At 44.0% G+C, this 15,220-nt stretch overlaps 1 protein-coding gene across 4 annotated transcripts in view; it reads right to left on the bottom strand.

Annotated features, from left to right (window-relative positions):
- HERC2 (HECT and RLD domain containing E3 ubiquitin protein ligase 2) overlaps positions 1-15,220 on the bottom strand; it is a 425,948-nt gene that overhangs the window by 296,571 nt on the left and 114,157 nt on the right. For all 4 annotated transcript variants that reach the window (XM_078766738.1, XM_078766740.1, XM_068132745.2 and 1 more), the window contains exons 20-21: positions 11,041-11,249; positions 5,986-6,173 (exon numbers count right to left, since the gene is read on the bottom strand). In XM_078766738.1, coding sequence (XP_078622864.1) covers positions 5,986-6,173; positions 11,041-11,249 — 397 coding nt within the window. The remainder of the gene's footprint in view (positions 1-5,985; positions 6,174-11,040; positions 11,250-15,220) is intronic.

Below are 15,220 nucleotides of genomic sequence, written 5' to 3'. Positions count from 1 at the left end.
TAATATTTCCACCACCATGCTTTACAGTTGGTATCAGGTTCTTGTGGTCAAATTCTGTCTTTGGCTTTCGCCAAACATGTCTTCTGGTACTGTGGCCAAATAGCTCGACCTTTGACTCATCTGTTCAGAGCACATTGTTCCAGAAGTGCTGGTCTTTGCCTTGGTGTTCATTGGCAAACTTTAGTCTTGCCCTGATGTTCTTTCTGGACAACAAAGGTTTCCTCCTGGCATACCTCCCATGCAAATCAAATTTGTGCAGCCTCTTTCTAATGGTAGACTCGTGCACTTTGACATCAACAGTGGCAAGAGCTATCTGTCAGTCCCGTGATGACATACTGGGGGTTCTTAGAGACTTCTTTCAGCATCTTGCAGTCTGCTCTCGGGCTGAACTTGCTGGGGCGGCCTGGCCTGAACGAGTTGGCAGTTGTTTGGTATCTTCTCCACTTGTAGATGATCTTCCGGACAGTCGAATGATTGATTTCAAATTGTTTGGAGATCTTTTTAAATCCCTTCCCAGACTCGTAGGCATCTATCACCTTCTTTCTGAAGGCCTCAGAGAGCTCTTTTGATCGAGGCATGGTGACACCGCACAATTCAACAACAAAGAGCAAACCAAACTAAATGTCTGAGGTTTAAATAAGACAGGTTCCTCCAAGATCCTCTCTAACGATGTTCCAATCATTTGCACCAGAGCTGGTGCACCTGATTCTAATTTTAGGTATTTGAAGTAGTGATAAATGTCGGGTGTACTTACATTTTCCATGTGCGAAATTTGCATTTATGTTTCTTTAAATTATACAATGGACTACAAAATGTAAATGTTTCATGATATTTGTTATATTATATCACCTTTATCTTTCAATATTGTTGAAATGAAGATCAAATAGCTGTATGTTGAAATATGTTGAAAAAGTCAAAACTTTACATGGGGTGTACTTACTTTTTCATGTGACTGCACATTTGCTATCATGTTACAGTGTATTATCCAGTCTTTTCCATTAAAAACGATAGTCCCATGTAAGTGTAAACATTTTTTTGAAGCACCCTGTGTAAATATATCTATTTCTATATGTACATAGATATATATATACACAGCACATTTTTTTATTTTTTTTTTGTGTACAAGATCGAGGCTCGTGTGAGAGCCAACATTAATCATAAAAAAAACATAAACAGACATAAAACAGACAATGAAGGGAGCGGGAGACAAGATGGGGAGAAAGACGGAAGCACACAAGTACAACAGTGGAGAACAGGGACATCGGGAGATCTGGGGGAGGGAGAGGGCTAGGGGGTGGAGGCATGGGAAGGGGGGGGGGGGGGGGAGAGGTATAAAACACATGGACAGTTCTAGGATTTCCAGGAAAGAAGTCGGTATTTCAAAAAAGTCGATCTGGGGTAAATTAACGGGGATAGAAAATATCAAGGTTTTGGATGGAGGAAGATAAGAGATGGTGGTGAACCGCTGTTTTAAAGACCTGGAGGGAGGAGTGGGATTGAAGAGAGTGAGGGAGTTTGTTCCAGAGGCAGGAGAAAAGAGGAATGAAAGAGGGAAGGTGAGCAGAGCATCTAGATTTTGGCAGTTTCACCAGAAGAGGGTTGCTGGCAGATCTTGTGCGACCTGAAGGAATATTTAGGGAACAGAGCATAGACAGAGCTGGGGGAGCTAGACCAGAGAGGAGTTGGTGGAAGACAGAATGCAGTGAGTGCAGTGAGTGAGTGAAAGGCCCTCAGAGTCAGCTTCATCGCAGGAGATTCCAACAATTCTGAAAGCTTTGGTTTCAACAGCGTGAAGCCGAGCTAGGTGTGAGGAAGGAGCACCACCCCAGAGGGGAGAGCAGTATTCCAATGAGCTGCAGATGAAAGCCTTGAATGTGGTAGGAGCTCAGGTGTGCCAAGGAAGGACTTCGCACAATGGAGGATGCCCAGTCGGCGACTGGCTTTGGAGGCCAGCTTGGAAATGTGGTTTTCCCAGGAAAGATCATGGGAGATAGTGAGACCCAAAAGCTTGAGTGACAGAACTTCTTCGAGAGGATTCTTGAGAAAGGAGATGGGAGGGTTGTCCAGACAGTCTTTTCGGAGAGACATAGTAAAAGTGTGAGATTTGCCAGGATTGAAAGACATGTTCCAATTGTTTGACAAGTCTGTGATTTTGACCAGGTCTGCAGAGAGTGAGGAGGCTGCTGCCTGCCGAGCTGAGGGAAGAGGTATGGAGCGGCAGAGAGTGGAGTCATCAGCAAAGAGATAGGGGGCATTTTCCAGAGAATCGGAGAGATTATTGATGAAGACCAGAAAAAGCACAGGGCCCAGAACACTGCCTTGGGGAACACCAGCCTGAACAGGAAGGGGAGATGAGAGAAATCCATTCAGGGCCACACGTTGGCTGCGACCAGAGAGGAAGTCCGCGATCCATGCGTGGAGATTTCCATGGATACCATAGGAGGAGAGTTTGGTGAGCAGAGCGGGGCGCCAGACCGTATCGAAGGCACGTGATGTGTCAAGGGAGACAGCTCTGATTTCCTGTTTGGCATTGAGGACCTCCGTCCATTGTTGAGACAGCAGAAGCAGCATATCCAGAGTCGAATGACCTGGTCTGAAACCAAATTGATGGTCAGAGATCAAGCCATTGGAGAAGAGGAAGGATTTGATATCCGAAGCAATGATGGATTCCATGACTTTGCTGATAATTGGGAGCAGGCTGATTGGTCTGCAGTTGCAACGATCTGTTTTTACACCTTTTTTGTGTAAAGCGGTGATGTTGGCTGATTTCCAACCTGATGGCAGATGACCTTGAGCAAAGGAGAGGGAGAAGAGAACAGAGAGAGGGTGAGAGAGAGAGTGGCAGAGCAGGATTTTAGGACCCATTGGCTGATGCCGTCTGGTCCAGTTGCAGAATCAGAGTCGAGGTTTGACAGAAACTTCTCCACCTTGTCAGTGGAGAAGGAGTCCAGGAGCAGCTGGGTATGACTGGGTAAGGTGGGTACAAAGAAAGACGGGTTTGGGACACAAGATTTTGAGGCAAACACAGAGTTGAGGCATTCAGCTTTTTCACGTGCAGTCAGCTGTGTCGATATTTGAGGTAAGGGAGAGGATGGAGGGGGAACAAACACCAGAAACAGATTTGACCAGGCGCCACCAGGATTTGGAAGAGTGAGACAGGTTTGAGAGTTCAGTCTTGAGAGTGGAGAGATATTGTTTCCTAGCTCTCCTGAGGTTAGACACACACTGGTTCCAAGCTTTGTGAAAGGAACGGAGATTGCCTTCCATTGGATTTGCCTTCCATGAGGAGAAGTCAAGTTGTTTCAGAGCAACTGCCTCTCCACAAGATTCAGTGTACCATGGACGGGAGGAAGGGTATGACAACTGAAGACGAGATGGGATAAATCTGTGCATGAGAGAGCAGTTTACTTTGGAAGAATTCCCAGGAAGAGTTGATGTCAGAGGCAGTAGAGATGGGAGACCAGTCCAGATGATTGATGGCTGCTTGAAAACCATGCCAGTCAGCCTGAGTGAAATGCCAGACTCATCGGCGCTGAGAAGCTCTCTGGATTGGCCAGAGAGATGTTCACTTTCACAAGCAAATGATAAGATGAACCGATTGGAGCCGAAGAGCAGCAGACATTTGCAAGTTTGTCATAACCAAGTCGAGAAGAGAAGATGCTCCGTTGACTGAGATCCGGGTCGGGAAATTGACAGATTGTGTCAGCCCCAGTTGCGCAGAAGTCCTTTGCTAAGGTGCCATGGCTGGTGTGAGAGGAACCGACACTCAGCCAGCTGGTATGATGACAGTTTAAATCACCACATATGAGGAAGAGAGAGTTGGGATGAGTAGAAAGAAGTTGGTCAATGTTATCAGACAGCGAGATGTAGTTGGAGTCATCACTGTTTGGTGGACGATACAGAACACATATGAACAAAAAGTGGGAGCGGAGGGGAGGCCGTAGCCAGAGGTACTCCTGGGGGTGGGGTGGAGAGAGGGCAGTGCAAGGAGAGTGAGGAAGAGTTTTTTTTATATAAAGATAGCAACCCCACCTCCAGGACGAGGCTCAGGTCTATTATACCGGAGGAGGGAGTAACCAGGAAGAGATATTAAGGAATCAGAGACATCTTGAAGGAGGAAAGTTTCTGTTAAGCAGATCAAGTCTGGTTTGTCAGAAGCAACCTGTATGGAGAGATCAGTCAGGTTTGAGCAAAGGCCCCAGATGTTTGAGGTCCATACCGTTAAGAAAGAGGAAGGGGGAGCACTGGATACAGGACAGGGGAGGGGTCGGGCAAGATGAGGAAGAGGAGGAGGTAGGGAGAGCTGTTGATAGTGTGTTGGTGATTTCAGAAGTGCTAGGAAGAAGGGAAAGATGAGGAGGACAAAAGTTTTGATGTTGATTGGATGAGGCACAGTGAGGTGTTGTTTGAGGGGGGTTGAGCGAGGAAGGTTGAAGGAGATGGAGGTAAGAGATGGAAGGGAGAGGAAGCGGGGAGGAGGACGCTTTGAGGAGGGGGTGGGGGGGGGGGGAGAATTGGAGAAAATGGCGGGTGGGGAGATTTGAAGGGGAGGGGGGAGGGGAGAGTTTTGCAGGGGAGTGGAAAGGGTGAAATTTAGGAGGGGAAGAGAAATGGGGAGTTTGGGAGGTGAGTGGGGTGTTTGGGAGGGGAGGGGTGAGGGGGGAGATTTGAAGCGGAGGGGTTAGGGGGGAGTTCAGGAGGGGAGGGGTGAGGGGAGAGTTTGGGAGGGGAGGGATGAGGGGGGGTTAGGAGGGGAGGGGCAAGGGGGGAGATTTGAATGGGAGGAGGAGGGGGAAGTTTTGGATGTGAGGGGTGAGTTGGGATTTTCGAAAGTGTTGCACGATTAATGGAACACGAACATTTATTGCAAAATGAGTTTCTTGTGATTTTCGAGTCAGAGATCTGTTTGAAGACGTTGGAGGAGGGGTTGAATGCAGGTGAGTTTAGGGAATGTAGAAATGAAGAACTGTAAGAGATTGAATTTTTTATTTTAATTGAAAAGATTTGGTGAGCAAATCAAAGACAACCTTTTAACGAAGAAGAAGAAAAGTGTGTTATAATATACAACAGAATACAACAGATACAACACTTCAGGGGAAAGTTTAAACATTTTGAAAACGAAACCGTGAAAACTATCTGGGGAAATTCCCTAAATTAGGGCATGAGAAGTTCCTAAGGGGGCTTAAGGATTCCAGAACAGGTTCAGAAGCAGGAACAGAAGAATAGGAGATTGACAGCCAGGTGAGTAGAGAACGAAGGAACAAGGAGGTGTATAAGCAAATGTGTTTGCACGGGAGGAGGGGCATACTTTTTAAATTCTTCGTTACTACATACGTATATATAGATTTTTGAAAGTTAGGTGAAAGTGGATCAGAGAAGGAAAAAAGTTGAAGTAGTATGGTGAAAACTAGAATTGGAAAGGTAACGACTGGAGAGGATTGAGATATGAAGGAAGGAGAGAAAACAGGTGGGGCAAACCATGTGGTCGGGGGAGGAGAAGCCACGAGGAGAGAGGGAAATTAAGATTTATTTATTTTTGAGTTTTTTTTTTTTTTTGAATAAACTTTAAACAAAGGGGTAAGAAGTTCGGGGGAAGTATGTGGTGAAAAGAAAGACAAGGAAAAAAGCAATACAGTGAGAGAACGAAAGTAAATGGACAAACAGCCACCGAGGAAATAGGAAGGCCTCGAGGGACCAGGCCTGAAAACGCGGCAGGAACAGCCGGCGATTATACACAGGTATGCACGATTTACAACCAATATCTTACTATAAACACACAGTAGACACGTACACAGTAAAAAAAAAATACAGTTTTGACAAAAATACAAACGGGGAAAAATACTTTACTTTGATAGCGTGGAGAGCTTGGAAAAACACAACCTCGCCGACAGAACCGGAAGGGAAGTGAATACAGACTTTGCATCTCTGATGGAGTAATAAAGACGAGTACTTTTTCAAAGTCAGTGGTGAAAGTCAGAGATTTACCAGTAGAAGACCCTGGTGGAGTTTCTGCTTTTGGAAAAAAACGACTGAAGAGAAGGCGTTGAAAACGCAGCAACAGTTCAAGTGAAGCAGACCGCTCACGAGTTTCAGTGTGTGCATCCCGGCCATCCATGGTTGCAACAGCAGAGGGTAAGCGCTTGAGCCGAGCAACAGTCTGTGCCGCAACATTCCTGTTTATAGAAAAATTAAAATACGAGACGAGAAAATATAGACAAGACAATGGGGATTGAAGGGAAAACAAAAAGGATAGGAGATTAAAATAATTAAAAATACATTCAAAATTGAATCAAAAATATTAACATCGCTCATTCAACTGTGTGTGTGTGTGTGGTGTGTGTGTGTGTGTGTGTGTGTGTGTGTGTGTGTGTGTTCAATTATTATCTCCATACGTGGGTTTCAGAATGTGGAACAGAGTCCTCCCAGGGCTCAAAGTATCCACCTCTGTTTCAGTAAGGGGTCATGATTCCAGGAATAAGCTGTGAAGTTTTCTTGTTCCCAAAGTTTTCCTCTGAGGGTTCGTTTTAGGATCTTCACTGAGCCTCGAACAGCTTCCAACTGAAGTTCATTTGTAGTAATATTCCCAGGGATGGTTTTAAAGAGCCTTTAAGATTCCTCGTCATTCCCGTCACTCCAACTGTCACTGGTACAATTTCAGAGCTCTTAAGCTTCCAGGCTCTTTTCACTTCATTTTTGAGGTCTTGGTATTTGGTCACTTTCTTTTTTCTGTGTTGTTTAGGCCAAAATCAGTGGGTACTTACATCTCAATTAGCAATGCCTTCTTTTCTTTTTTTCTATTGAAGTTCTATATCCGGTTGCAGTGCTTTGTTTTATATGTTTCAAGCTCGATGGGATCAACGTGAACATTACGTCCTTGTTTTCAATGATTGATTTTGTTCGTGTTTCTACGTGTTTTCTGAAACTGAGATATTGGAATATTTGCAGATATGCCAGTAGATCACTTTACATACAATACTTTGTTGTCCCTTTGGGTATACAGCTGTTCTGACATGAGCTTTTTTACATCTCAATAGGAGGTGACTCATGCTTTCTGTTTCAACATTGCAAAACCTACACTTGGCCGATTGCCTCAGTCCCACAGTTTTCTTAAAGCCAATGACTGTGTTTGTGCTGGCTTGGGATCCTAGGATCCTGGGTTTGAATCCCGGTCGATCGCTGAGTTAATGCCAGGGGGGTTGACTCAGCTGTCATCCTTCCGTGGTCGGGAAATTGAGTACCAGTTCACTGGTAATTCCTTGTGTGTCGCAAGAGGCGACTAACAGGGTTGGCGGCAGGAAGGGCATCCGGCTGCAAAACATTGCTTCAAAAAGGGGACCACGGTCCTCAAAAAAGGCCAACCCCTGCTCTGTCGGGAAAAATGGCCTCTAAAGGTGGTTCATTGACTATTTGTGCATTTGGTTGGTCATTCGTTCGTTCGTGTGTGTTCATTAATTTGTTTTTTCGTTCCATTATTACTTATGATGTAATAATGGAGACGCAACCTGCCAGCCAAATTTTGTGAGAAGAAATTTTGTGACAAGAAAGAATAGGTTCGATTTTGGTGAAGATCCGAATCCATATTCGATAATTTTTTAAGTGATTCTTCACCACCATTGAGTAACAGGGCTAAAAATGATATATAACATGATATCTCAAAAAGTTATGGATGGATCCGGACGAAATTTGGCTGGCAGGTTGCATGTGTTTTGGTTGGCAGGTTTGGTCCACATACCTAGGAGACATGCTGAATGGAGAAGGTGGATCAGACTCAGCAACGGTTGCTAGTGAGATGTGCATGGAAGAAGTTTCGGGAACTGAGTGGCATGCTGACGAGGAGGGGAGTGTCGTTGAAGATGAAGGGAAAGGTGTATGCTGCATGTTTGAGAAGTGTTATTATTTATGGGAGCGAGACATGGGTAATGAACGTAGAGCAGCAACCAAGGCTGGAAAGGGTGGACATGCGAATGGTTCGGTGGATGTGTGGAGTATCGTTGAGAGAGAGGAAGACAAATGATGAATTGCGAAAGATGATGGGAATAGAGCATGTGATGGATGCTGTGAAGAGGAACAGGTTGAGATGGTTTGGTCATGTGTTGAGGAAGGATGAAAGTGACTGGTTGAGAAGAGTGATGGAAATGAATGTAGAAGGAAGTAGAGGATGGGGAAGACCGAGAAAGACCTGACTAAAGATGGTGGAAGAATAATTGCAGGCAAGGAGGTTAACAAGGGGCGATGCAGAAAATAGGGCAAAATGGAGAAGATTGTCATGTGGACCGCAAGGCTAGCCCCCGCTCTAGCAGGGAAAATGGCCTTAAAATGCCTGTTGTTGTTGTATTGCTTATGATGTCAAGTATTTCCCATTTTCAAAGTCTGATCTCTGACCATCAATTTGAATTCCGTTCCAGTCACAGCTCTGGACATGTTTCTGCTCCTCTTTCAGCAATAGTTGGATTACTTTGTATGCCCTCGATCTCAAATAAGAAATTAGAAATGTCGACATGGACATATCTCGGACATTCGACATGGTATGGCATCCTGCATTGCTTGTCAAGCGCTCTGGCTGTGGGACAGAAGGCTGTCTTTATTTCTCGATTTCTGACATCTTCCACTCATGCAGTAAACATGTTGCCATCAATGGAACTCCCTCCTCCCAGTGAAGGCTGGAGTTCCCCAAAGAAGAATTTTCAGCCTAGTCTTGTTCATCATCTCACAGCCCGTTATTGACCTCTCTTCGAGTTTGCAGAGTACACATTATCTTGTACAGTACCCGATGCCTCTGCTAGGCTGACAACAGCTGCATCTTTCTCAACTAATCTTAAAATGATAAGAAAACAGTCTGACAAAAGGAACATGTCCTTCAAACCAGAGAAATCTCACACTCTAACCCGATTACTCATCAAAAGAAGTCTCACCAATATTGCTCACCCATATATCTCCAGAAGGACATCAAACAAGCCTTGTTGTTTGTTATTGTTTAATATATTTATCATACTAGCAACGGTACCCGCCCTATGGGTGGGGCTCCAATTGGGAAGCCCAAATGAAAAGGCAAAATATCAGAAATTAAAGGGTTTTTTTTATTTTAAACGATTCATATAGACATCCGTTGAATCATATCACACGCAAATCATCAAAATCTAAACAGTATCTTTAGAATTTCAATAAAAGCCACATCACTGTTCATATCGGTAAATATTATTCCATCGTGTTTCAAATCGTGAACGATACACTATGATCGTGGATGATCGTGATCGTGAATCGTGATCGATAATCGTGTTCACAATCGCTATGTCGTATGTACTCCCGATACGTGTACCAAATTCCCGATACGTGTAACTGTACCAAATCAACAGTTAAAAGGATTTTGAGCTGATAGCTGTTACGGCCTTGGCAAGATCGATGGAGACAGCGATCTGTTCGTGTATTCACCGCCCAAATAGCTATGTGGAATTCTCTCATGTAGAGATTCAACGTTATGGCTGTTACGGCCTTGGTAAGATCGATGGAGACAGCGTTTATTATACTTTTAATGAAGGACACTGTCTCAAGCCACAGTCCCCATCACGGATGGGGCTCAGCGGTTTACCCGAGCCTGACGGCGAAGGGCAAGGTACACGCTGGCCCGTCCAGTGTAGCGCGCGTGCGGCCCTGGACATCGAAGGACATTAAACGTTCATTAAACATTAAACGTTCATTAAAGGATTACGAAACAAAAAACATTATGAAATTACGTTCACACCGTCACGTCAAACACTACCATGAACACAAACATCGTCACAATGAACGTTATGCGAACGTGAATGTTATGTGGGAGTCCAAACCTGAGAATACTGGAGACCAAAGCTGAAATTAGAAAAACTAAATAGCCTATTTTACTCCTGGAGATCCCAGGATTACCCACACAAAATATCGTTTCGATCGGTTGAGCCGTTTTTGCGGTACCTTCGAACAGACGGACGGACATTTGGTGAATTATAGTAAGATTCTCCTTTGGCTTGTCTAGTTATTTTCTTAACTAGCCTCTGTTTTTACCCCTATTGAATCACTCACATGATGATCATGGTACGAGTCTGATTCAAGTCACACTATTTTGTCCCAAATAAATGCTTCGATGCCGATTGCCCTCCTGTTAGTTTGTCTCGTCCCTAAATGCTCTCACCACCTCTTGCCTCCTGCACCATATTGGGATTCTAATAAAGTGGTCAAACTACACTCCCCCTTATGGGCTTTTCTATAAACTGGATGAAAAGTAATCTTGAACAAGAGATATAAAAACCTCATCCATTCTGCATTTCCCCTTTTCCTAGTCCCAATCTATCCCTCGCAAATTAAAATCCCCCATAATCAATACCCTTCCCTTACCAGTTTGACCTTCTGAATTCTCCATGAACGCTTCTCTTTCCTGTTCTTCCCTCACACGTAGATCCCTATAAAAGCATCGTACAAATATCTTACTGTGATGAAGTGAACACATGACAGTGGATTCAAAATCTACATTGAATGACGTTGAATGTCTTTTTGTTCAAGGTGTACATACATTGACATCTCCAAAAGAAAAACCAAACAGAGGGCCTGCTGCCCTCTCAAAATTGCATGCTGGTTGCTGGCCTCTTTTTTTTATTGCCTCTCCTCCAGTCTTGTGTCCTTTGCTCTTTCATTCTTCAGTCCCTCCCTGTCATATTGGTTCTTCCTGAAATCAACCTCCTTGCAAAATCCTCAAACATCCAAAATTGACAGCATACTATACCAGCTGATGTCATTCTCCCTCCCTACTCATGATCCTTTCTCTCTCTTCATTAACCCTTCCCTACCCTTACCCTATACATGCAGGATGCTTTGTTTCCCTCCCTCTTTCCTCTCCTCCCCCAGTTCATTCACCCCTTTGTGGAGTTCACATGTTGTCCCACTTACCCCATTGCCAGTGCATTTCAAAATAATCCTGTCACTTGATCTTCCTTGAGCCTAAATTTGGTATTCAAAAAAGCCAATTGATAAGGCTTGAAGATGGCAGAAAGTAAGGAACACCAAGCTTCTACAAACCTCAGTAACTGTTGTACCAACTGGACCAATGGCAGGTTTCCTGGGTCTGATGGACTCAAGTAAAGCTTGCTGGAAAGTATGTCTTTGTTAAGGTGAACCTCAACATGGTCCAGTGATTCATCCGTCACCACTTCTCCAGCAGAAACAGCTCCCACTTCTTGTTCATCAATCTCTTTCTCCTTCTGTGTCTCTTTTTTCACCTCAATATCCTGTGCCAAAACAAAGGAAGCAGTGATGATGACAAATCAAAAGATACCAACATACCAAGTATTTTTCAACTGCTCAATCTTCAGTCAAGAATCACAATGCATGTATGACTCAGGTTCACCAAGGTAAGCAAGCAGTGTTGAAGTGTCATCTTTAACAAGTGGACAAGAAAAAATAAAAACTTTCATTCTATCTTGCATCAAAACTCAATACGGTTAATGGAGTCCACAACATCTTGAGATATCTGGAAACTGACAGACAAGGGTGAAAACATAACCGCCATCTACCTTCGATGGCAGTGCCAACCCCTGCTCTGCAGGGAAAAATGGCCTATAACTTTATCGCTCGATACGAGCCACAGTCCAGAGGGTCACCTTCCTCCTTGAAAAGAGGGACGAGGGTACTCAGTTCCCAATCCACTGGAATGCGGCCTTCTTTCACCACCAGATTACAGATCTCTGTCATTCTCTTCACACCCCAATTTCCCGCTGCCTTCAACATATCTCCCACAACTACCGTCGGCACTCCCGCTTTTCTACTCTTCATTGCTTTTATCGCTTCCTCAACTTCCTTCTCAGTTATCTTCTCTGCCAGTCCTAAAACTGGGTTACTCTCCATGTTGCCATCCCATTCATTATCTGCATTCAACAGCATTTCCATATATGTTGTCCATCTTCCTTTAATTCCATCTGGGTCCACAACGATTTGTCCCACTTCATCCTTCAAGCAACTCACCCCCATCACATCAGACCTCTCTTTCGCTATACAACAACAACAACAACATGCATTTTAAGGCCATTTTCCCTGCTAGAGCGGGGGTTAGCCTTGCGGTCCCCATGACAATCTTCTCCATCTTGCCCTATTTTCTGCATCTCTCCTTGTTAACCCCCTTGCCCGCATTTCTTCTTCCACCATCTTTGGCCAAGTCTTTCTCGGTCTTCCCCATCCTCTACTTCCTTCTACAATCATTTCCATCACTCTTGTCAACCAGTCACTTTCATCCTTCCTCAACACATGACCAAACCATCTCAACCTGTTCCTCTTCACAACATCAATCACAGGCTCTATTCCCATCATTTTTCGCAATTCATCATTTGTCTTCCTCTCTCTCAACGATACTCCGCACATCCATCGAACCATTCGCATTTCCACTCTTTCCAGCCTTCGTTGCTGCTCTACGTTCATTACCCATGTCTCACTCCCATAAATCATAACACTTCTCACACATGCAGCATACACCTTTCCCTTCAGCTTCAACGACACTCCCCTCCTCATCAGCACGCCACTCAGTTCCCGAAGTTTCTTCCATACACATCTTTCGCTATCTGCTTTGCAATCCTGAAAACCGCTCTCTGACCCTCTTCCAAATCCAAGCGTTCACCGAACATTTTCCTACATGCCTCCTTCGCCTTGGCTACCTCTTTCTTTGCAGCCTTCTTGGCTGCCTTATAACTTTCATGCTCTGCTTTTTCTGCCCCCATGCCCTTCGCCTTCTGCCACTCCTTGAACTTCTTCCTCTTCTCGTCAATCCTCTTTCCAACTTCATCATCCCACCACCATGTTTCCGAGTGCCTCGGTGGTCCTTTTGTCCATCCACATACCTCGCCAACGGCTCCCAACAGACTATCTTTCATTGATATCCAACCACTTTCAAGCTCAACCACATCATCCTCTACCATACTCAGCCTCTCTTTTATGGCAGAGGTAATAAAATTATATTTTTCTTTCCAATTCCTGTGTGAAGGAGAGAGAGATAGATTGGCCAGTGGACTGGAAAAGTGTAGATTTGTCGCCTGTAGAAATCAAGATAAATGCAAGTGTACAGTTGTGAATTTGGAATAGCCTCGAGGACCAATGGAGGGTGGGAGGCTGCTCCCCCACCCCCAGCCCGCTTCATCGTGCCTCTGTGCATGGGTGAGCGCATGATGTAATGATGGGCAGTGCATTTGAAGAAATCAAGTCAGGATGATGAAACAACGGACACAGGGAAACGACTAGACAATCATAAGAATAAGATAAATGAATACAGGTGAAGCATCATAAGCTTGGGGAGAATAAGTTAGACCCATGATTAATGGAGCAACCATCAGGCACAAAAATAGCACTGAAGATTCCTCTTCTTGTTAATCTGCCTGCTACAAACCTGAAGATGCCTGCATATTGCACAATAAGCTGTCATGGATACAGCACATTTGAGGAGAGACAGAACGTTTTCCTATTGGGAAATGTTTTTGAGTATAAGTATCCTACACAATTTGCTGAGCAGATACTGATGATGATGATGATGATGATGATAAAGACCACACCTTTTTGCATCGTCAGATGCATGGGGCTGCAGAAGCAGTTTATTGGCTATTGGGCACAATCCTGGACAGGTCGCCACTCTGACTCAGGATACTCGAATGGCTCATTCATCCCAGTAAGCCGGTACTCATTTTGCCAAACTCGGAAGGATGACGGGCTGAGTCAACCCACCTCGTGTTAATTCAACAGCATGACAGGGGCTTGAACTCTGGACCATAAGATCTCAAACCAGCCACCTCAACCATTAAGCCAACACCAAGCTGCAAATACTGAAGTGTAGTATAAATATAACTTTTGCATCAGTCGCCCACATGCTGCGCTGCTGCAAGCTATCTATGCTTTAGGCCCTGTAGCTGTGGTGCTTAAATGACATGCTTTCTTTTTCCTTTTATATAAAAACATAGGCCCATGGCTATCACACTGCAGAAGATCGGTGGACTCTATTTTTACCACCCTCACCCTACCTTACCCCCACACCCCCTCCTCCTCCTCCTCCTCCTCCTCTGATGTAATACCTTATGCTCACTCAGTGCTTTCACCTCTAAACCCCACCACATTTAACTCCCACAATCCAGGCTCACCAAACACCTCCACTATTCTGTACCTTTTTATTTTGGCTGTCATTACACTTTTCCTCCAGGGCTTCAAAAGAGTTGGTGCATTGCCACATTCTTACCCATGATCGTTTCCCACATTACTATCCACGTCCCATCCTCTCTCTCTTTCTTTCTCCTCTTTCCCTGTTCATAGATTAACTGCCTTTAGTATATGTATGTATGTATGTATGTATGTATGTATGTGTGTATGTGTGTGTGTGTGTGTGTGTGTGTGTGTGTATGTATGTATGTATGTATGTATATATATATATATATATATATATATATATATATATATATATATATATATATATATATATATATATATATATATATATATATATATATATATATATATATATACAGACTTGGCATTTAATATGGAATATTTTTTTTCTGGGGGTGAACTTACTTTTCAAGATGTCTAAGAACCAAAAGTTAATTGGAATTATGTTGAAAATATTCTAGATTTTGTTAATGTGACCTTTAAAAGAAACAAAAACCACATTTGACATTTCGAAACAAATAAATTGATCCTTGAAAGTGATGTAAACTGATATCGAACTCAATTCATGGACAGTACTGTGTGTTAAACTTCTGTACGTTTTCCAGAAGTATCTCTTTATTTTGCACATTAGCCAAAAAAAATTTAAACAAAAACAAAAGTTAAATTACGACTGGGATTACGGACAGTAAAATTACAGTTCAGTACTTCGTGTAACCCCCACGAGCATTCAGGAGAGCACGTACACGTTGAGGCATGCTGTTCACGAGATTTGCCAGGGTTTGGACAGGAATCGCTTGCCATGCAGTGACAATAGGCTGCTGCAATTCACACACAGAGGTCGGCTGCTGGTCCAAGTGGTCGATTTGACGCGTTAATTCTGCCCACAAGTTCTCTATCGGATTCATATCCAGGGACATGGCAGGCCACTCCATATGCTCTACACCACGGTCAGCAAGAAAGTGTTGGATCATGCGAGCACAATGAGGCCGTGTATTGTCATCTTGGAAGACAAAGTTTCCTCGAAAGGCTGCATGAGCAAACGGAAGCAATGTTTCTTCCAGAATGG

This window comes from Myxine glutinosa, chromosome 12, assembly GCF_964187855.1.
Source record: "Myxine glutinosa chromosome 12, kmMyxGlut1.1, whole genome shotgun sequence".
Taxonomy (NCBI): Eukaryota; Metazoa; Chordata; class Myxini; order Myxiniformes; family Myxinidae; genus Myxine; species Myxine glutinosa.
Note: the sequence above shows the minus strand (reverse complement) of the source record. Positions and strands in the feature narration are given on the sequence as shown.